General features: G+C 41.4%; 1 protein-coding gene across 4 annotated transcripts in view; it reads left to right on the forward strand.

Moving 5' to 3' along the window:
- The window catches only part of LOC114871807 (phosphatidylinositol 3-kinase regulatory subunit alpha), a 33,524-nt gene extending 10,598 nt beyond the window's left edge, over positions 1-22,926 (forward strand). For 2 of the 4 annotated variants that reach the window (XM_029178238.2, XM_029178239.2), the window contains exons 6-18: positions 5,680-5,789; positions 8,015-8,149; positions 11,994-12,282; positions 12,468-12,566; positions 15,230-15,415; positions 15,549-15,677; positions 15,763-15,970; positions 16,599-16,868; positions 16,983-17,307; positions 17,412-17,659; positions 17,731-17,907; positions 17,991-18,245; positions 18,620-22,926. In XM_029178238.2, the coding sequence (XP_029034071.2) occupies positions 5,680-5,789; positions 8,015-8,149; positions 11,994-12,282; positions 12,468-12,566; positions 15,230-15,415; positions 15,549-15,677; positions 15,763-15,970; positions 16,599-16,868; positions 16,983-17,307; positions 17,412-17,659; positions 17,731-17,907; positions 17,991-18,245; positions 18,620-18,917 (2,729 nt within the window). In that variant the 3' untranslated portion in view covers positions 18,918-22,926. Of the gene's footprint in view, positions 1-1,839; positions 5,790-8,014; positions 8,150-11,993; positions 12,283-12,467; positions 12,567-15,229; positions 15,416-15,548; positions 15,678-15,762; positions 15,971-16,598; positions 16,869-16,982; positions 17,308-17,411; positions 17,660-17,730; positions 17,908-17,990; positions 18,246-18,619 lie in introns of those variants that run through there. The other 2 variants (XM_029178241.2, XM_029178237.2) reach the window with 2 other exon arrangements.
- Positions 22,927-24,434: the final 1,508 nt, after the last annotated feature.

Raw genomic sequence — 24,434 nt, forward strand, 5'->3', positions numbered from 1 at the left:
ACGCACCCTTCAACGTATAGGGCTTTTTCACGATAAGGGCGAGACCAAAGGCTGATCGTAAAGAATGAAATCTGATTTTGGCCTCGTCAGCATTGACATTTACTGCGCGCAACGAGGGGACGGGATTTTTGATTCTGTTTCTTTCTGTCATTCCGTCGAGGGGTTGCTTTTGTACTCAGCCATCATTCATGTTGCTCAAACAGAAGCTTGCCGATTTTATAATGATTTACATATCTTTTAAATTTTTAATTTGATATCGTAATAATTTAGAGTATTAAGATGCAGAAATAATGATTTCTAATTTGAATTATCAGGATCTATGTTCGACGCGAACGATTAACGTTCTTCAAAACCGATACATATACACGTAACGGGTTGAATTACCACGTACAGAATCGAGGTCCAGCTGGGATTTAGTCACGAACGACGGTAAAACCGTCTCGCGTGTCTTTTCCGTTTGAACGTGACTTTTGTATCAGCTATTCGAGCACTTGATTTTTATTTCATTGCGCTTAGGAACAACTATGGACGTGCTCGTTCGGTAGACTTTATTGCAGCTGGGTACCAGATAAGGAATTAAGCCCAAGTTGACAGACCGATTGCGATTCGATGGTAATTTTTAAATAAGTAATCTTTTTGAATTAACTATCTCGATGGATAAGTTTTTGTCCGAAACTCGTTAATAATCCTTTTATACGTAACGAACCCAAAAAAGGTACAAATCGTGGAAACAAAATACATGATCCAATATTGCATGCGAACGATTGTACGCAAATTTCGAATTATTTCATGTTTATTTGATAAAAGCTGTCAACCTCTGCCACCAATCAGACCACAGTAGAATCTCGATAATCGTCAGCCCGTTCACGCGTTTCTCGATTGGTAAGCTAACAATAAGTATAGGTACTATCGGTTCTGTGCCCCGATAAAAAAGCCCGCGTTCCTTCGAAAAAGATCCGTTTCTCTTCCAAGTGAAACAAGACGAGATACCGAGCGTGAGAAGCGTTTGTTGTAAAGCCCCAGTGAACGCGGTAGAAACGTTTCAAGGAATTTCCACGAAGCCGCTTCGATCGTTCGCCGAGGCCGGGGTTCAGCGATCGCTAGCTACGCCGGTGACTCGCATAAAGGCCACGGAAAGAGCCGAAACAAGGCGAAAGGAGCCGAAGTGTAACGCCGACGGTCGAGCACGAGCAACCCTCGGCAGGCTGTGACTGCTATGGCTATTGACCGAACTTGGCGGACCGGCCGGTCAGCTGTGCGCCGAGCCGTCGGAGGTGTTTTCTCTGGTAGAAAATCGTCCGCGTAGATACATGATCGCGGACCACGGTGGCAATGGCAAGCTGTTTTATTGACGAACCGACAATGAGATCAGTGTTGAACGAGACCCGCTGAAAAGAATAGTTCGTTTTCGATTTTCGGGAAGTGGTCGACAAGTAGTAGAAGTTAAAAGACAAGACCGACCGTACCAACTGAACCGACAGTAGGCAGTAAGCAGCAGTCTGAAAAGCCAAGCATAGTACATGGATTAGTTGATGGTGCTGGTTACATTTGTGCGTGAATTTCCTTAAGTGAAAAAGCCGAAAATTTTAGTACCGTATCTTCTAATAAAATTTGTGATACGTAAAGTTATATTTGAAGGAGTGTAAAGAAGAGCAAGCAGGAAACGAGGAGAAATAGGAAGATAAAAAACGGGAAAGAAGTTGGATACTTTGGCCCACGGTGTTACTAGTCGGCACGTAGACCGGCTGTGCACGGCCAGCAGCCGAGTGAAAGATAGAGAGAGAGAGCAAATGGATGCAAGAGAAAGAGAAACAATAGTGATGTGAGGGAAGAAGAGGAAGAGGAAGAGAAAGAGAGCAAGAGAACGCGACGCGACGAGACGAGACGAGACGAGACGAGACGAGACGAGACGAGAAGAGCAAAGGAACGACATCGGTCGAGAAAGAGGGAAAGGCGTATATCAAGGAAGAAAGACGGATGGATAGATAGGTGTCGTGTACATATGTGCACAAAGTGACGTGTGTGTCGTGGCCGTGTGTGCAGGTGTGCGCGTGGTGCAGACTGCCGGTGCAAAAAGTGCAGTGCCCAGTGGACTTTTCCATCTCGTGCGTGCGCTGCCTCTGCGAGTAGGCACGTAGACACCGGTGTTCCGGTGTGGACCGATCGGAGAACGAACAGACGATCGTGAGAGTTCGGTAACGTGATTTTTCTATACCGGTCACATTTTATTCACCAGAAAAAGAGTTTGATTCTTTGCCGCAACGTTCTTAAGCATAAAAATTTATCGGTCAAAGAAGATTGAAGAAATTTCGACAGACAGCTTTTCAACTATCTAGTGAAAAAAAAGCCTGTGTTCACGATGGGATGATTAGGGTAAAGAGAAAAGGATGTATGTAGCACGAGAAGAAAAAGAACGAGAAATAACGAGGTAATAAGATCGTCCGTACCGACCTGCTTTACCGACAGAGCCCGTTGATTCGCTGTTGGTAAAGTGGCTTTATATAGTGATCTATCGAGGAAGGAGAACGGGAAGAGAAGCAGACCAAGGAGACGCAGCAGTCGCGGATTTCTGGTGGTCGCGATAAGAACAAGCGCGAGCGTGTTCAGTTTCGTGCGATCGAGGATATTTGTGTGCACGGATCGTTCGGATTCACCAGTGATATATTACACGTGAACACGAAGGAGAAGAAAATCATTTCCAAACGGTTTTTATTGCACGACCGTGGATACAGACTGTGAGAAATTTCAATCGACGTTACCAAGTAGTAAGTGACTCTGTGAACCTGTGTGATCAGACGAGCACGTTTTTACCGTGAACTACTTCTCCGTTCCGTACATTAGCCGCAACACGAGAACCATTTTGTAACTATATCTAATTTGCGTCTGGAATTAATACGTTATCAAGACACGAGACAGGAGCCGGTTGTTTTACCACAATTAATGAACTACGGTGAAGGTTACGAAGATCCGGAGCAGAACGTGATTCTTTGCACGAAATAAAGGAAAGAGAAGGAAAGCTGGAGGAAGCAAGGGAAAAACAATAAAAGGGTATAACATTCAAACAGAACAGACACATTTGTTTGAATAGGCAAAGTAATCGGAGATCGAGACATGCGCGTATCGCTTGATTCCAAGACCGATTCGATTCGATTCGAGACGTATCGTGTGCAAGCAGAAAACCTTGTTCGTCGAGCGTATTGGTAAAATAAATTCGATCTAATTGACGAAGGGAACCGCTTTAAGGTCACCTGGAATTACACTCGATAAACCCACGAGGATCTCTCCCGTCGGCTACACACGGCTCGCGGGGACTACGTTGAAAATCGTTCGGTGTCGTTGCTTGACGAAACCGGTTTCGTTCGGCTCGGCGAATCTCGGCGTTTATACAAAGGTCGTGTGTGCGCGCACGAGAGATAGAAAGAGAGAGAAAAGTGGTAGGAGTGAGATTTATGGAAAACGAATTTACACGAGGTCACACCCACGGGAGCGACTTTTTCCTCTTCGTCTCGTTCCCTCTTACTCTCCTCGGTTTTTTCTCATCTTTATCCGTTTCCTACGTTTCGTGTCTCCGTCTGCCTGTTTCCATTTTAATCGTACTAATAATAAAGGACGAAGTTGAACGTGCAACGAATCACACGTTGGATCGTGTCTCGACGTTACCGTTCAAATTCGACAGACTGTTGCCCCCCTCCTTACGTTCGCGTTAATACCGAATGGAATCTTTTCTTCATGAAGATATCGGCGTGTTCGGGCGATAAGCTAACTATCGAATGCGAAACGACACGTTTACCCGCGACTGATCGGTAGGCAATTAAACGATTTTTAAACGGTGATTAAGGACATCGGGATTTCGGTTTCTTTTATAAACAGAGAAAGAGGGGGCGAGAAAGAGAAGAGAGGAGAGGCCTGTAAAAATCGAGTGTCACGGAAAAGAGTGGAAACGGCAGAGATCAACGAACTTGACGGAACGTCTCGAACCGAATTTTCAGATCGACCGTCGTCCGTGAAGAAAGTTTTCTTTCAAAGCGGCGCGGCGCGACGGGGACCGATCGGCGCGAGCATTACTGACGACATGCGAGTGACCTTGCACCGCGACTCGAGCAAAACGTTCACGTTTTTAACACACGAGAGTTTGTCGACGCGGCGCCTGAAACGTCCCACGGCGAACAGCAGCGGCGAGTAGTGAAAGAGGAAGAGCAAGAGCAAGAAGAAAGAGTTAGAACGTTCTCAAGGTGGAAACCGTGAACGAGGGAAAAAGTCGGTGACACGCGGCAGAGACGACGATGAGGGCTCGTGAATCGTGTCTGTCAAGGGAGGCTCAGGACTCACCGGAACGCACCAGTGACTATAACTCGAGAGCCTCCAGCATGGAAGCGTTTAATAAAACCTAGTCGTGGCTGGAGCTTTGATGATCGTGACCGGCCTTAGCTATGAAGCGGGCGTCAAGTGCATCCGCCGCTGCCGCTGCTGCCGCCGCCGCCGCCGCCGCAGCTGCGACCGCTGCTCCGCAGGTGCAGCCTGCGGTCACCTTACACGGAAGGATACACGATCTCCTTAGCCCGATAACGTCGCCAGCGAACAGAGAGGAATACGAGAAGCTAGCCGAAACGAAAGTATCGCCAAAATCACCGAAATCACCGAAATCACTCAAGTCGCCGAACGAGAACCCGAGCGATGACAATAAAGCTAAAAGCACGGCCATGCCACGGCTCTTAGCTGTCGACTCGGACAATTACATGCTCCGAAAGGGTGCCGGGACGACGAACCCCGTCGCCTCGAGCTCGTCCGTTACCCCAACGATCGTGCCACCAGCATCGACCGCCTCCACCTCGATCGCGTCCAATCTGCAGCTGCACCGCGATTCGAGACAACTGCCATCACATTTACCAACCATTGTCCACAATGCGACCTACAACGATCTTCATTTCACCGGTTCCACGAGCCGACCAAGCCCGTCTAGAAACATTTACGTCAACGATCCCACTCGCGGTTCCGAATTGAGCAAATCCAAAGGGAATGTCGCATTGCCCTTATCCAGACGTTACCCTGTTGCTGGTAATCACCAAACTCATCCCGTTAACAGCACTTCCCCTTCGTCCAGCTGCTCTTCTGCACCCGCTACTACTTTCTCACCCGTCGTCTCCTCGACTCCATCGATCTCCACAAGTTTGATGAACGGCAACGTAACTCTCAATCATTATCCCGGTATATCCTCGTTGAACGTACCCCAATCGGGCCAAATTAACAGTTTACAGAACGATGATGCTGCGAGGCAAACGTTTCGTTCGAGAAACGTTATTCCGCCACCGCCTACGAGCGAACACGTCGAACACGATCAGAATTGTTGGATAAACGTTTCCGCTTGTGCCAGACCGGTGTCATTTCATCGGTTCTTGTGCTCGTGCGACGGTATCGTACCGCAGTTGCGACAGCCGTGGCTGCAGACCATCGAATCGTCGCGTTCGCGGTCGCGGTCGCGGTCGCGCTCGTTGAGCGGTAGTCGCGAACGAGTGGCAGAGGGCGGTGTCGACGCGAATTCAATCGGTCAGCAGGGCTTTGCCAGTAACGGGCAACGCGCCCTTGTCAAGGGCAATGGAACCGGGTCCGAGACGACCACTAATAAGCTAACAGCCGCTTGTAATCCCTGCTGTTGCATGTGCGGTTCTCTATGTCCCACAGAGTGCCATGCGTGCTTCCACGTGGTCTGCTCCGAGTACAGCGGGCAACATCTCTGCCAATGGAGTAGCAAGGGTCACGCGCTACCGGGCCAGGTTCTCGACAAGGACAAGGTCAGTACGATCGCTCATTCTTCTCCTTCTCTGCTACGAACTGTTCCTTCTTTCTGCTTGTTCGACGCGTGTCCAGGCTCGCTCGTTCCCCCTTGATAAATCGCAATCTACGAGCATCGTTACTCTTATCTCACGGCGAAAGCAACGCTAAACCGTTAAAGGGGGGCGAACTTTTCTTTTCTTTTTTCTCAACATTCCTCTTGCGTTTCTCTTGCACTTTTCTTGCATGCGGTACGCGAGGGGACCGGACGGTGCATAATGTATAGGAAATGGTTGCAGTTATTACACTTCGACTGCCACAATGGACCGCAGTAGAGATAACGATGTATAGTCAGACACAGAATGATATAGATTATTAATACGTTGAATATCGTGTGAGATTTAAAACTTTGATTATCTGTACGGTTAAAGCTACTGCTACGAATCATTCAGAATACAATGTTTATATTTACAGTGTACGGAACGGAAGCGATAATTTTGCAGTTTTTAGGGAAACACTGGTAGTACTACAAGTGTAATCTTTGCGTTTGACTTTCTCTCGTTAACAACGTTGCTGTTTATCATTGCGAGTTTAGAGTTTACGATCGTGACGATGATTCCGTCTGGTCTTCGATAGGAGCAAGGTCGAAATGATGACTTAATCATTTGACGTTTCTACTGTAGTAGCGGTGCCGAGGTATCGTAAATCAATGACGATTAAAACGAAACGAATTCTTTTGAAACTTTCGCGAATGATAGCGAAGAAAATCTAGCAATATATTATCTATATATTAGATAATTGTTTACATTTACCGACAATTGTCGACTTACCATTGATGTCTGAATTTATAATTATTTAGAATTCTCTATAATTAATTAGCATTAAACGGAGTGAGATACTTAGAACGGTTACGATTCATTTGATTCTCGGTTTCTTGGTTTCTAATTATAGGTAAACATTAACGCGTGCTTGAATTGTACACGATTGTATAGAAGAACGTCTCACGCGTTTCCGTTAACGTTCGAGCCGATATAATTCTAATCACATTATCAAGCTTATACAATCAACGGTATTCTATTTTCTTCGAGTTCAAACACGATTCGATATTGATAAATTTTCACAATTTCCACGATTCTTACAATTTCTCTAAGAAAATTCTCCCACAGTCTATCAAATGATAAATGTGAATACATATTCAGAGATCAGACTTGAGTTTTTTTTCGAGTGCTCGCGATACGAAGCTCAGCCTTATCTAGCTCATGTCGTCCCGATCGTAGGCTTAAGTCTTAAGGTTACGAGAGAAGGTTACGTTTTCTTTTTTCACCGTCGGTTTTTACGTTTTCGCTTTATCGAGTACTCTATCGATATATCGCTCGTTATGTGTATTTCGAGTGCGACAATCTTGTCCGTGCAAGGAGTAGAATCAGTCTCTTTGTGTCTGATCACTGGACGGACGCCTCTACTTGCTCGACAGTCAGCCCAAACACCTGTAGTTTCCTTTAGGTATATGTAGGATATAGAAAAATGACATGATATTTGCGGTTGTCGAAGTGCAAATTATAGACTAAACATCTTTAATCGTCAATCTTTAATAATTTATATTTTCACGTGACAAGGTGTTAATGCGTTGTCTGGCACAGTAGAATTAGTCACGTCTGCTACAACACGACATACTAATTTTGTATTTCAAGTTACTAATGTTACTAATGTAATTTTTCAATGATTTGGTTAAATGAAATATCAAGCATCGATCAGCAATGACTTTGACAACAGACGACGCGTTAATGAAAGCGTACCAATAAGATTTCCGAGACACTTGCGACCAATTCAAGCAACTTAATTGACGTTCGAATTTCACAGAACGAGACTGGAATTTGTAGGAGGAAGAAGGAACGGGAGAAGGGGATTCGATCACGCCAGTGTCTGAAATTATTCATTCTGTTTATACAAGCACGTTTTCCCCGCGGGTTCGCGTGCGAATTTTTTAAATGGTAAACGCGTCATTGCGATTTATCGGCGCGTGGAATTCGCTACCGACGATTATACCGGATTCGTTACATAATTTCATTCGCGAATAAGTCAGATTAATGATATCTGCTAGCGTTTCTTTGCGAATCGTTGCGTCGTGCGATTCTGCGCGAATTCCTTCCACGATGATGCCATTTCATTTCCTTTTCGTTCACTTCATACCTGTGCTTGGTATAGAAATGTTTTTTATTCCCGAGTCGTTCACTTCTATCGGCAGCCCGTGAACGAGTGGACATCATTAAACGTGGTCGAATGGATGGCTGCCCTAAATCTCTACCGCTATGCGGACGTTTTCAAGTCGAAGGACGTCAAGGGCAGTGATCTTCCCCACCTAGACCGGGATAAGCTCATGGTAAGTCAATTTCATCCAAATTTCTTTCTTTCTTTTCTTAATTACAATTTCTTGTTACATTCCATCTCGTTATTATTATGCCATTAAACTATGTCAGACTTTCTTGTGCTTGATAAACAGTAACCTAATATCATAGAAAGCTTTGCACTCATCGCGACAGAAAAGACGAAGCAAATTATTCGCCTCTCGAAAAATTGATCGAACATTTTAGTTTTGTTCTTATCAAGGAAATCGAGTAAAGTTTCGATATATCGCCGGGAGAGTTTGTTAAAATTCCAACGTTTATCGGAAACTTGGTAGCGAACAACTGTGAGACCATTAAAAGTCGATAAGGGTCTGATCGTTTGGAGATCGAGAACGGATGGCAAGCAATATGGTAGTCGACCGCGAATTTTTCTTCTCGTTTCTCTCGTGGTTTCGATTCAGGGAACCGTGTCGGTTCAGTAACCATGTTGGTGGGAGATCGAAAATTCTTTGGCTAGTACTCAAAGGCGATGACCTCGAGTCGAGAGTATCTGGACGACGTTTTCCTTGGCCCGTTGACCCTGTAATTGCCCTGTGTAGCGTCTCTTGTACGCCACGCTCGACTCTTTATCGACTCCTCTCTCCGTCCCTCTCTCTCTTTTCTCTCTCCCCCATACACGTACATATATTTTACTCTTTCCTTTTTTCTTTCTATCTTTCCTCCTTCGGCGAAATTTTTCACCGTTTATCAGCTGTACTTGGCGAGCATCTTCGAGTTCGTATCTTTGCCAAAGAATTCTCCAAACGTTATCTTCGGGCATGACTTCAGAATTTCGAAGCAGTTCAAAGCATCGTGTACGACTTTTAAAAACCACGAGTAAATTCACGGTGAAGGTTGACGAAATTTATTTTCGCTATAAATTCATTGATTCTATAACGAATTCTTCGTTAACGGATTAACTGTATCTGATACCAACTGATCGTCGCTCGCTAATTGCTTGACATTCATTTCCGCATTGAGATAAGCATCAAATTTTTCAAGTTTCTTTTTTTTTCGGAGAAGAGATTTTGTTTTATCATACAAGAAAATCGTGTTCTTTAGAATCGTGTTCTTAGAGGAACACACCGATTAGCAAGGATCTTTTGGAAATTTAGTCACGACGGGTCTCGACGCGTCTCGATACTCGTGTTCAGACGAAAAGAGTAAAAATACTCGTCTGGCCAAGGCTTCTTCGAGCGTAAATCGTGTATTACCATGCTAATCGACTCGTAAATCGTCTCCAAGTGTCCTTTCGGCGCGAGAAATCGTTCGATTCCCGTTCGCCTCGTCCTTCGCTCGAGGATTCACTCCTTAGTTCCAGTCTCGTAGGAAAGAAACCGCATCTGCTTCTCCTTAGCTCTGCAGATCCTTAGGTCCTTAGGTATCTTTTCTTAATCTGAAATCGATTTGCGAATCCGTTCGTGCCATCCTGGCACACCTTTTTCATTGCTTAGCTGCTCGAATGAATAACGAATTCCGAACACGTTTGTCCGACGACGCCGTGATTTCTTCCAAATCAGTTTCCCCTCTTCATATTCTATGAAGTACGACACGACACCTCGTTCTCGTCTGAGACGTTTTCTTTCCAGAGCACGAGACACGGTCCGATTATTGAAAACAAATTAAGGGCGTTACTATCTTTATCATGGCGTCGACGGGTCGGTCGAGCAAGCGTTTTCCGTTCCAGACGACGAAGCGTAACAATTTAACGACCATCTCGCGATGCAAGAAACGTGTGTCTTTCTTTCCCCGAAAAAGAAAAGAAAAGGAAAAAAGAACAAACTTTCGGGATTGATGTCTTTGCGCGTCTAATTAACGCTCCACGCTGGCCGTCTCAGCGTTGATAAATTACACGTTAACCCCGTGCCGTCTTATCTCGTTCGCTGATTCAAGCAAAAATTCTACACTCTCGTCGCTCGTTTCTTTTTTTTTCTTTTTTTTTTGCACTCTCGAGCCATGAGCTGGCAAATTATGTTTCGTCCTCGCTGATCGAAGGCTTCTCCGTTTCCGCGGCTACTTGTCGTTACACCGACCGCGGTCCGACGAAGAACGAAAATTTTCTTTTTTAACCATATTCGTTATAGTCGTTAAGATGATGATAAGTTGTAAACCTTAGGGAAGTGATTCGTTCTCTCTGAATGAATTGTGAAAATTAGTTAGATCGTTGATGGTTACAAAGTGGCCTTATTTCAGGCTTATAGAGCTATAAAAAAGCAGAAGTAAAAGCAAAAGCATCTGTAAGAAATACTGCTTATTGACCTAGGGTGTAAAATTGTAGCGTTGACGGGTCGCAGTTACGAAGTGGCCTTATTTCAAACTTATAGAGGCATAAAATACTGAAGGCATTGCTTATTGACCTAGAGGGAACAGGGTCCGCTAGTAATATTCTAGCTTGACATGTGTTTTAACTTCTGCATTTCGGCGTTTACAGTTTCACTTTTATAGTATACCGATGCCTTCGCGGTGACACTTAACACATCTTCGTACTGTCACCTCTATCTTTCACATTCTTCTATCGCTCGACTTCTTTGAGGATAGCTGACGTTCGCCAGATTTCCTCCTCTACGCAGCATTGTTACCGAATCGCTCGATGAGCCGTGACCATTATTTTTCTTAACACTCTACCTACATACATACGTGTGCGCATCGATTCTCACTTTTGCCGCGTACAGGCTAATAATAGCCAGATTTGGCCCAGTGCGCGACGTGGCGCCGGGAAACACGTTAGTCGGCACATTTTAAAATAGCCAGGACGTTCTCACACCCGAATACCATAACTTGGACAAAATTCCTGCCGGCCTGACGGAAGTAGCGAAATGATTTAACAATCTATTTACTTCACGTTTTAGAAATTCCATAGCGATTTAATCGATATGGCTGAAAAATTTGCAAGCAGAAGTCCATAATAGTAATGCATCAAGCGATTTAACCATGTAAAGAAGCTAACGTATTAGACTAACACACTTGTGTCCCTGACACCTGTTGACTCGGGAATCTACTGAGCCGAAAAGAAGGGCTATCGGTACGAAATACTTGAATCAGTGTTAGATATAATGGATTAAGGGATCATTCTGGTTTAGATGCTCAAAAAAAAGGCTATTTTTGTAAATTTTTTAAGGAAGTATTATTATAGATATTGATATAAAGTTTATATAGCTTAAGAAATACACTCTCGAAGTACATAAAAACATTTTTTATTTATTTTTTTTAACACTATTTATACATAAAAATCGCAGGCAAACGTAACTCCTCGAAAAGTTGGTATGTCGCTGGCAGCGTTGATATTTTGATAACGGCTCATTTAAAACGAAAAACTCAAACATATTTAGATTCAGTAGTACAGTGGCTCTCGCGCATTCTATGGATATTGATATTTCTTGATGAATAAAAAAATTGCGGAGATTTAGAAAAAAAAAGAAAATAATGAGGTTTTTTTTCACTGATTTTGGCCCCCAAAAAAATAGTAAAAATTAAAATTTTAATACGGTTGTAGAAACCGTATGGTTAAAATTTCATAAGGATCGGTTCAGTGACTCCGGAGAAATCACCACCGCCGACCAAAGAAACGTAGTTTCGAGGAGTTATGTTTGCCTGCAATTTTTATGTATAAATAGTGTTAAAAAAAATAAATCAAAAATGTTTTTATGTACTTCGAGAGTGTATTTCTTAAGCTATATAAACTTTATATCAATATCTATAATAATACTTCCTTAAAAAATTTACAAAAATAGCCCTTTTTTTTGAGCATCTAAACCAGAATGATCCCTTAAGAAACCAGGAAACTTGTTGATTCGACCAACGACACGGTACAAAGGATCGCACGATTTGTCTTGTTCGCAGAACATGGGCATCAAGGATGAGTTCCACCAGAGAACCATTTTAGCTTGCATCGAGGAGCTATGCCAGTCTTCAGCCTCACCGTCGTCGATTTCGTTGCCACAGTTTGCCGCCATAGCCACACCATCCACGTCCAGCATGGTCACCGACTCGATCTCTTCCGTTGCCAGTGGTTCTTCGACTTGTAATAATGCTCATACCCTCATGTCACAAAGCTTCAGCGTGTTGGAAAAGTGCGACAAGTGCCATAAATACCTCAGGGGCCTGCTGCATCAAGGTTTTCTCTGTCTAGGTGTGTTTTATCAACTTATCGATACCAATTGATAATAATCGATCATCGATCGTGATAACGTTTGTCAAACTTTCACGATGACTGATTAAAAGTGAAAAAAAAAAAATGAGACAGAAAAGATTGTTAAAGAGAAATATAGAAAATATTACTATATTAATAGTTTTTCTTTGCTTTCTGTCCGATAGATTGCGGTTTAGTAGCTCACAGGACGTGTACGGCGACGGGTTTGTCCCCTAACTGCCTGCCAGTCGACTCGGAAAATCGTGTCCATAGATTTACTCCAGGTAAGTGTGACAAAATACCCACAGATACAGACGCAACCGTCCACTTTCGTAACGTATGACATTGATACAGCCTCGGTCCGTAACACACCCATTTACTTCTTCGTTACGTTAATGGGACGGAAACACGGAAACAATTTAAAAATTCAGATGTCTTTTAACCGCGACTATCCCCGGATTGCATCAGAAACGTGTTCGCTGACGCTGGAATCGAGCTTGTTGCCTGCTTTGCAATCGAACGCCGCGGACACACGGTTTATGAAGTTTCCAGCAAGGACGCCACGATGCTTGCCGCGTTACTTGTCGTTCTAATATCTGAATAACTAAATATTCATGGTGTCTTTCGATCGAAACATTGAGTTATAGCCTGGTTGAAGTGTGAACCGAGGGTGTTGGAGCCGGACCGACTTGCTGTTGTTATTGTTATTCCGCATCAATAGATTACGTTACGGAGATCAACGCATACATTACGATTCGAACATGAATTTCAAACACTCAAATTATTATTGTTTTGAAACTCGTATTGTAGGTTACGAGTTATTATCCAAGTATACTGGAAAACAAGATAGATACCCACAGTTGCAACGAGGATCATCGACGCATTCGTCACTTTCGACGCCTACGAGCTGTAATACGCGCCGCGAGTATGCGTTCTCGCGAAGGTAGACAGTTTTCTCAGAAATTCTCTGGCAACTCTTGGAATCGTGATCCAACATGTAGAGTGTAGACGATTAAAGTGTTATCGATATAAGCAAACCGAGACAATTTCCTAAGATATCGTTTTCCTTTTAGATGAAATGATTTTAGATTTAGATGGAATAATGGAAACGCTTGTTTTTTTTTTTTATTAACACGTTAAATTCGACGTCAAATAGCAGTAAAAATAAATCCGTTGTCTTCTTTCTCTCTTTTTTTTAAATTATTCATTCGATTGTACAAAATTGCAGATGTCGATTATCGGTGACCCTCGTCGTGGCAGTCAGTGCGTTTAATTTATATTGCCCGACCGACGTGCTCGCGCAGATTTTTAATTTAAACTTTTTTTTTTCTCGACAAGATACACTCTCACGAACAGAACAAGACGTCGTTGTTGTGTGGTCGTAAAAATAAATTTCTTTCTCCTACCTCTGCTTGGTACCAGTCTCTCCTACAACTCCCACCATCTTCTTCTTCTCTTTTCACTTCTCCTCTTCATCCTTCGCCTTCTTTCCTCTCTTTCCCACTCCTCCACACATGTCTATCTCTTAGTTTCTTCTTATAATGCATGCGTACTTACACGCCTTTGATTGTACAAGTGTCCTACGATGGATCGACGATGAGGTTCGGCTTGCTTTTAAACTACGATCATCATTTTTCTATTACATATTCTTACACTGAAATTGGACTTTAGAGTTTTGCTCATTGAAATGGAAAAGGCTGAGACCACGTGTACCGATGGTACACGAGGAGCAATAGAATAGAGGACATTTTGCTATTATATTATATTATATTTGTAAAGGAGTGGCTGTCGATGATTAAGTTAAAATTAGATAGCTTAATAGAGAGTCACTGCTTCGGCTCGGTAACAATGATTTCTTGTTCGAATAATAGGACGCCATATTTGAATAAGTGAATTCAAGCATGAAATTTCATTATTCCGCATAGGTAAACGTATTTGGATAAATGGAGTTGGATTATGTACACAATGGTCCTTCGAAAGGACGCCGATATTCGTCCAAGACCCCTGCCTCCATGGAATGTCGTCCACCATGCGAACACGTTACGTAACCGCGTAGAAAAATATACGCATCCTTTCCTTTCGACCCGCTTATTTTCGTCCGATCCGTGCTGGAACAAAAAGGAATGGTAGCTACGACTTCCCTGGGTCACTCGTTTGCTCCATCCAGCCTGCCGGAGAAAGAAAGAACGAACGAGAGAACGTTCTTTACGATTTTACGTTTCTCCTCGAGCGTCTGGAATGCGTCTGTAAGATGTCAGGAATTTTTCTTTTTCTTTCCAACATATCCATAAAAACGGACGAATCTGTTGCAGATGCCCGTTTCTGTCTCTTTAGCAAAAGGCCCCCGTTTTCTCTGTGGCGGCCGCGACGTTCAACTCGCCCGCGTATGTTTCCCCAGCGAGCTGACGCTAATTTACACAGCTAATTAATTTTCGTCGCGCGATTATTACCCCTCTACCGGGTCAATGACACTCGATGCTTTTTCTCGTTTACGTGCACCTGTTTGCACATACTTTTTTTCTCTTCGTTATTACTATTTGTCACGTTACTCTCGTCGAAGATTCGCATTATAAGCCACATGGTATCATCGTCTTCGACTTCGTTTTCGTTTTCACAGCTGTTCCCTTGATTTTTCTCTCTGTCATTGGTCGAACATCGACACACGTGCGAACAAACGAAAGTTTTTAACCCTTTCGTTACCAAAGACAGTTATACTTACTCGTTATGTGTAACGGTGTTTACATTTTGAAATTGTACGCGTGCGATGGAAATTTTTGACTTACAATTGAAATACCGACCGCAAATACACGTACAGATACACTTGGGTGCAAATGAATTTTTTTTCATTCGAATTATTCTACTCATGCTCGTCTGATTAGATAATTTAACATTACGAGTGGACTGTATAGAAATTTCTTGATACGATCGATTGTATTTTATATTGCAGTATTCGGTCTTGGTTTGTGCTTGCAATTCGACACTTCCACTCGTACCGCACCTATCCTAGTTGAACGGTGTACCCGTGCCTTGGAGGAGAAGGCGTTTGCGGATAGCACGCTGGATCTTTACAAAGTCTACCACAGCAGTCCTCCTAACGAGCAAACGTTGGAACTGCGGCAAAAGTTAAACGAAGGTAAACAAAATTCATTGCTTGTTACGTCTAATTGAGAAGTAATGTCAGCCAATTAACTTTTCACTATTACCATCGCAAATATTTTTCCATCATATTTCATTCTCTTAACGAATAATCATCATTACGTTTCTAGATGTTTGTAACGCTGATTTAAATTCCTACACCCCGCAATGTATCGCGAGCGTATTGAAGAAATTTCTACGGGAATTGCCGGATCCGGTGATACCCGTTCAATTCTACGACAGGTTTATCGAAGCATCTAGTAAGCATCCAGTTCCATCTTGAATCAAAATAACGATGTTTTATTTTAATCAAGGATATAGGAGACATTGTTTTCTTGTATTTAGATACGAAGAATGACGAACAATGCGCGCAACGTTTAGCACAGCTGGTCCTTGAGCTTCCAGAACATCACCGTACGACATTGTTTCATTTGATGGCTCATTTCTGTCGAATCTGTCAGCTGCAACACGCAAGAGGTTACACGGAGCCTCCTACCATCCTCATACAGGTTCTCTGTCACATTTTCGTCAGACCGCCTTGGGAACGGATCGTGTAAGTTCAGAAAAATAATTATTTCAATTTATTATACTTGTGTACATTGTGTGTCTACATCAGACGCCAATTGTTGTCCGTATAATCGGTGTACATGATTTTGTAAGAACAAACGTTAAAATCAAGATTTCAATATAAATATAATAAATGATTGGGTTAATTATAGATTATTGATTATTATTTTTAAAAAAGGGTGTATTAATCCTTTCGGGATAGAACAGAACGGTAAGCAGTCAGAGGAATAGGAATAATATAATATAATAATATAGTTAACCCTTTCAACCAGATATACAATAAGCTAGTCAATCATCAGTACGTTCACGTTTAAGGCCGCGAGTGTATTGGCAAGAGATGAGCGACGAACGATGATAAAAATATGTCTAATGAATGCGTTTCCATAGTTTCACATTAACCGATGCGCGGTTGTTGCATCATCGCTTTTCGCTTGAAACGAGTTGTACCAGAAGAGATAAATCGCAATCGGTTGCTTTTTCATTTTGCTAAAAATTTATTGCTTCGACAGCGAACCCTCTGTTAATTCTTATGTGGCCGGCTATCTATTAGTCGCGGTCAAACGATTGTACTTTGTATGGATCTTTATAAATGATCATTTTCTTTGTTGTTCCAGACAAATCGTTCACAATATCGAGGCTCACATACGAATTATAGAGATACTTTTATTACACGGCGATTGGAACGAAAGATTGCCACAATTCGCGAGTCCTCCGCAACTACCACCGCGAAAAGTTTCGAGACCACAGTTTCCAGTTTTAGATCCGTTCCCTGTTCTTGACGAGGATAGCGCTACTATGGCTCCATCAACGTCCAGCGCGGAAAGTAATCAACAACAACAACAACAGCTACAACAACCACAGCAGCAGCAGCAACAACCTCATAGGTAATTCTCCCTGAACATAGTGAATAATAAAAATTTATAATAATATGCTTCAAGGGAGAGAGTTGTTAAATTTTTCCTTACTCTACATCCATTGTTTTACGCTTCATTCATTAGGCCACGTACACTTCAAGAGGCTGAATGGTATTGGGGAGACATAACGAGGGATGAAGTTAACGAGAAAATGATCGATGCACCGGATGGTACCTTTTTGGTTCGTGACGCTTCCTCGAAGGGAGGGGAATATACCCTGACATTGCGTAAAGATGGGACCAACAAGCTTATCAAGATTTGTCAGCGGAACGGAAAATATGGCTTCTCGGAGCCGTATAACTTTCATTCGGTTATCGAGCTGGTTGATCACTATAGGAATTGCTCTTTGGCACAGTATAATGCCACGCTGGATATTAAACTATTGTACCCTGTGTCTCGGTTTCAACAGGTAACTTTCGAGATGATTTAAACGTCGTTCTCTCTCTCTCTCTTTGTTTCTGTTTTTTTCCATTATTAAATCGAGTCTGTCGTTTTTTCATTCTCTCTTATCAGGACGATGATATTGGAAGTACAACAGACATGGCGAATGTCGTACAAAAATACATTGAACTCGACAAAGAGTTAACCGACGCGTTGAAGGAGTACCTTGGTTTCTCGGAAATGTATAACAGAACCGCTTCCGAGGTACAACTGAAACGGCAAGCGTTGGAAGCGTTCTCCGAGGCTATTAAAATGTTCGAGGATCAAACGAAATTGCAAGAAAAGTTCCAGAAAGAAGCTCAACCTCACGAAATATTAACGTGAGTATCATTTATCCGTACTTTCGATCATTCATTCGAAGCAGAGTATCTAATCACTTTGGTGTTTATAGATTAACCGAAAATGCAGAACTGTTGAAACGAAGACTGAAATCCTTAGAAGATAGCAGAGAGCAATTGGATCGTTGCTTGAAAGAACAGATTGCTTACAATAGAACTCTCGAAAGAGAAATGCAGAAACTGAAACCTGAAATTCAACAGCTTCAACGCCAAAAGGATAAGCATGTAACGTAAGTGTTGCGTGATATTTTTTTTAAATTATCAGTGATATAATTTTAGTTAGAATAGATGTAAACGATACATTATGTTTCAGATGGTTGAAGAAGAATGGTATGAATCAAAACAAAATCAATAAACTTATATTCACTTTACACTCGCTTTCAAATCCTGTATTGGGCGAATTGTACGGAGATCTTCAGGAAGTGGATCTTGAAGTTCATTCGGACGAGAAGACGTGGCTTTATTTAGAATGTTCTCGTCCTGATGCTGATCGTTTATTGGCTGAGAGGCCAGATGGTACATTTCTCGTTCGAACCTCGAGAACTGGACAATACGCTCTTTCGATCATGTACGTATTCATTTTATTAGGAAAATGATGATTTTCAAATGTTTCAAAGAATCTTTGCTTCTTTACTAGTAAACAACTCGTATCATAAGCTTTGCTTATTAAAGTAGATATCCACGTGTTAAAAATACTCGTGTTCGTGCTTATCAAAATTTCATGCAAACGCGCGACGTTTGTACCGTCTACACTGATACACAAAGGTGATTACGACAATGGTAATTGCAAGAAACGAATACTGACCTTTCTTACAGTCGAGTTTACACCAGTTCTCTCAATGCCGAATATGCAACTTATCGATTACTTTTCTATACGCCTATTATTTTTCGACAAATGCCTTAAGGACACGAAACAATACCGTCCGTTTATTTTTGTTACAGGTGTAACGGTACGGTGAATCATTGCATAATATACGGTACAGAACGCGGCTTCGGTTTCGCCGAACCGTATAACATTCACAAGAGTTTGAAACACTTGGTGCTACATTATGCTCAGAACTCTTTGGAAGAACACAACGAGTGCCTGAACACGACACTAGCTTATCCGGCGTTTGCTTCACCCGCTGCGTTGGCGCAGTTACAAGCACAACAGATGCAGTTGCAGATGCAGATGCACACACAGAACCAATTACAGCTGACGCGTCCACTCGAGAATCAACACTTTATGCCGCACACGTAATACTTGTGTTGCGATTAACGTAGCTGACCGACTTACACAAATGTTGTTACGTACGCGTATACACGTGTGCACACACGCGAGTTTTCCAGGATAAAAAAAACGATCTCGTTCGTTTTTTTCCCCGATCGGTACGATGGTGTCTTTGTCTCAAGAAACACGCGATAATTAATCGTTCCGTTTATTTTTCTTTTTTCTTTTTTTTTTTATTCTAACTAAGAGGTGAACACCGTTTGCTTAAATGAAAAACGGTGGTATTGACGATACAGCGGATAAACGTTGATAAGTGGTAGCGGTAGTAATCCTCAGAAACTACATAGTTTATAAGACGATGGTACAGTGCGCGTACATTGCCGTGGCGCAATAAAAAGAAGAAAATAACGATTACGTTTCACTCGACAGGACCATAATGACACGCTACGTCGTAAGTTTTACAATTAGTTTCTCAGGGTCTTGCGGGCGTTCGTCTTTGGATAAAACCTTCTCTCGACGATCGTCTCGAAAATTCCCTTTGGCACGCGTGTGTGAACAGGAAAGATCGGTACCTGTGGTCGCTGTCAGTTTAAAATTCCTCCGTGGGTACGCGCGACAGAGAAAGAAATTAGCGAGGTGCGACGCATCTTCGAATGCGTTTAACTCTATCGAACACGTCAGAATCACAGAGGCATATATCTAGTCTTTAACAGGCAATACGACGACGGATAAAGAAAAAATCAAAAAGAAAAGAAAAATACCTACAGAACAGAACGAAAGAACGTAAGTCTGACTTCGTTTAAACTACTCATCGTTTCAATTGGTAATCAGGGTAGTTAAAGTAATCAACATCATAAATAGTAATCCCATCGTCTGTTCCTTCGTAAGAAGAAAATGAAAACACGGATTGAATCAATTTTTTAGACCACTGTACTTCTGACTTCTTCGATATTCTCTTTTGCGAAGATTCTTCGATGCGCTGACATATGGTTTTACGTCGCGAATGCGATCGACGAAGTAAGTAATCTTCGACGGTGATATTAGAGTATAATTAGATGCATCCGTGGCACGATGCCGACGAGAGACGTTTTTTTTCTAGCGATTATACAATGAAATCCACGAAATGAAGAAAGTGGTAGCAGCGGTCGCCGCCGTTGGACGACGAAGAATTATAAAAACGACTCTACTTCCGCTCGGTATTCGATTGAAAAGTCCCCGCCGCATTTCGACGTTCATCACAACGAAATTTTATACGGATGCGCGCGGGAGTTCGTGTGTTTTTTTTTATACGTTCAATTTCATGTGCTGCGCGCCAGACCTCTGTGCAGGTTGCGTGCATTTGGATGCTTGTACGCGGAGATGATTTCACGCGAAGTTAAAAAAAAACGTATTATCTGTGATTTCGGATTGCCGAGAAAGGAGGTATATTATATATATACAGATATATCGTGTCTAGTAATTTCCAGTCGCTTTTTTTATGATTTACTTTTCTTCTTCTTCTTCTTCTTATACTTTCCTGTAGGACTTAATTACGATGCCTGCGTGTGATCGTCGAATGATAAACAGGCATTCGTGTCGACGATAGCATTGTCCCGCGACTGATATGTGCAAATGCCATTCGTGATTTTATTATTCGTATATTTTTCTTATTGTTCGTTCGAGAACGGTACTTTTTATAACGTGTTCGGAATTATCAGTTGCTCTTCTCCTTTCTTACGATGCTACGCATTATTTACCTCGAGATGTTGTGAAATTTGTCTGCGTGTTATCAGTATTCTCGTTTTACATTGAATATTGAGAAAACTTCCGTGTATCGATCTGATCGATAAGGTTTGTTAACACGTTGATCCACCAAGCAGAAGTTGAACAATAATTGGGATCTATAGATGAAGAGATACGAGCTGTTTCGTAGCAAAAATGATTGCAAAGTGGTTTTGATGAAAAATAATTAGTGGCCAACGTGTTAACTTGTCAAGCGCGAAGCAATTCTAGCGAAGAGTTCACTCGTCGTACGCAACCTATGTGAATTATTACACGCCGCGTTAACTTGCCATATGTTATCCGTATGTGAATAATTACACGACGAGTTAACTCGACAGTGGTAACCGATACGCGAGTTGATTCGTCGTATGCAACCTAATCACGGGCTTTCATACGACCAGTTAATTATGTTTTATTTTTTCCCCGCTTAACAGACGAAGATTCGTTACAGAAAATTTGCAATCTCGGGGTAGATCGAGGGATCTTTCTCGCTTTTGATATCGATGTTCGTGCTGCTTTTGAATGATCTCACAAATCTAACAAGAATCATTCGGCGAGACTGGTGGCAGGAAGAAACATCTCTGAATCCCTTGCTTTAAATTTGACGGGAACTGGAGAAATTTTGCGCATTACAGTGCGGTCCGTAATCGCAAAAGAGTATCGAGTACACCGTCCAAGTGATTCATCTTCGATCGTTAGCGGTCACTTCGATCGGAACCGGATGTTCCTTTCGATCATCCACGTTCACCGTGATTCTCGTTTACCAATATAGTCAGAAGAAACGAAATGTAAATCGATATGAAGAAGCGAGGAACGATCCCGAGCGTTTCGGAGCAACGATGGTGTTTTTTTTCTTCTTTATTTTCTTTTCTATTCTATTCGTTCAGTGTAGTACAGGATGACGAACTTCGAGACACGGAGGGAAAACATATGTAAACGAGAGATTGGTATGTTTAAAAAGAAAGAAGAAAGAAAAGCAAACATACAAACGAAAAAAAATAAGGAAAAGGCTCGTTGCTCATCCTAAAGGTTTCGAATTACCGTAGGTTTATAGGTAGCTTAAGTTTTTTATACGAGAGAAAAACAATTCAAGTGCCCTGGCGCCGATAGGCTTGTATTTGTGATCGTCCAATCGCGCGCAGGTGCAGTAATCGATCATTAATGATCGCGTCATCGAATCGCGCGTCTCTTTTTAATGAAGAAATTCAAACGTTGTTTTATCGGGTCAATTACTTTTCGAAGGGTACGATCATTTCGTGTTTCGCATTCTTCGTTTTCGAATTATTGAATTATATTTCCGGCTTCGTTCATCATTCACAAGAGAAAGAAAAAGAGAAAAATAATAGTCGCTCGAATGGAAAAGAACGAGCGTTGTTAAAATCCATCGAGCGTGTAATTAAAGACGTCGTTAGAATTTCAGACACGTCGTTAGAATGATTAAGAAGGCGAACTAGGAGCGACTCGGCGCGAATAATAAATGTGAAACGTGTTATCCGGAAACGGGCGATTCGATGACGATTGAAGTGCGTGAATTTTTTTTTTTCACGCGTTTTACCACGCATTAAACTACTGTTAAGCGACGAGTACGAGATAGTTGTCTAAAAATTTGTTGGCAATATCTGTAGATCGGAGAAAATAGTTTGGGACAGGAGTTTGAAATATGACGATGTCGGTGACACAGGCCGTGCTTGTTACGATGGTGCAATTAGACAGAGAGTAATTGGGTTGTGCAGAAATGATTTGGAAATGTAAAGTGAACTTCGTTTTGGAGATCATTGATTTAACAAAATTGAGTTGAGTACACTAGCGTTCGTAAGTAGACAGTTGTAAATTAGAAAGTTGCAAGTGATGATTCTTGAAAAGTTTGGCAGAAGTTTATCAAAAGCAGTTAATTGTTGATTTATTGTCGTATCATATATGTTTACAAATGATGCTTATTTTATTATCGTATTTATTTTACTATCATTTTAACACGCGTGCGAGTATTTTGTCAAAAGTTTTTTGCTGATTTGATTGGCATCTTTTAGATACATATAAATTATTTACAAGTACCATTTTTACCTTATTCCTATATTTTAGCGAGTAACTGTAATGTTGATGGACGAAGAATGAAATTTTCTTAGACATGAGAACACTTTTCAAATACTTACGAACGATAATGTACGCGTGTATTTGATTGGAAAACGACTTGCTATTTTATGGATAAATATCTCCATTCATATTGGTTTTCTAATAATTAAAAATAAGCTAATAAATAGACGCAATGTCTGAAGTATAATCTCGTTTTAATTATGTATCACGATTAATATCCTTACGGTTGAATACCTGTGAAATAATTTTCCTAATGATAATAAATACTAATCGAAACAGTTTTTCGAATAATCAGAAAAGTCATTAAGCTTGATTTTAAATGATTAAACATTAGGCACTTGTTAAATTAAGTATCAACCTTTTCCTACGTACAAACCTTCAACTTTACCTGACAAAATGCATTAAAGAACTTTCAAAATTAATTATCTCAAAAACAAAGGCTAGTACAAGAAAATGTCATTCCATATTTTCCATTCATTTTTGCACAAAGAATCATCTGCTATCTGGCAGTACCATCATTACAATCATACAACCTATATAACACAATAAGATATCTACCGTTGTCTTCAAATTTCTAGACACACTCTCTGTCTTGTCGTTCTTCTTTCTTTTCTTTTTGAAACACAAAAAGTAAAGGGTACAGCAGTACACAAGAAAAGAAAACAACGGGACACGCAATATACACAAACACGTGCATATAATGTACACATAAATCAGCATGCTCGCATGCACGAAACATGAAACACGAAACACAAAAACAGTCTTAGAAGATAAACGCGATACATTTCGATGGCGGCGAAAGAAATATAAGCGAAGACGGGGGAGTACGGAGAGAAAATGAACGGAAATCGAAAAAAAAAATATATATATATGAGCATATATGTATTGTATATATTATATATCTATATATTTTTACTTACTTTGAAAGCAAACCTTTAATTGATTATTTATAATATATACGTGGCGTATGTTGTATGCAAATACATATATTAATTATATATCTTGAACATCGCGATGTAAGCCTCAGATGCATATAAAAACATCGCTGATCGTGTTTCAACGATTGAAAAAAATTTAACAAACGACTGAAGAGCAGTACGTGATATTCGTCTGAGAGCGAATAGTTCAAAGTGAATCAAGAATCGATGAAATCTAATAATTGCAATTATTCAAAATTAATTCGGTTGAAGAAATACTTGGAGAAGTAGTTGTAGGGTACGAAGCTATCGTAGAAACTGGTTTCTTGGACTTGAATTGTTAACATTCGTACAGTTTCGGGAAATATTTAAAAATTCCACGTGAGAAATTTTGTCTGTTTTATTCAGAAAAGGGGACGGGGGGTGCACGCTAGTCTTCGTTGAGATTTTGTGGCATAATAAAAGAGAATGCAACGTTCTTGTACGATATAAAACGTGTCACATCACGACGTATATGTATATTCGAGCTCCAATAGTTGTTTTGTACAAAACAGAAAGAAGAATCATAAGAAGGAATGGAGAAACGAAAGAGAACGATTCGGAATTTAACGTGGATTTAAGATGATGACATTTCTTAACGAACGATTTGCTGAACGATCGTTTCCATGTTCTTTTATTTAAAACTCGTGTAAACATGCCGACTGCTGTGTCTCGTCGCGAATCGGTTTCTTCCAAAAAAGAGAATCTTCATTCGAGATTCGATGAGACCCGACGGGAT

Source organism: Osmia bicornis, chromosome 13, assembly GCF_907164935.1.
Source record: "Osmia bicornis bicornis chromosome 13, iOsmBic2.1, whole genome shotgun sequence".
Classification (NCBI taxonomy): domain Eukaryota; kingdom Metazoa; phylum Arthropoda; class Insecta; order Hymenoptera; family Megachilidae; genus Osmia; species Osmia bicornis.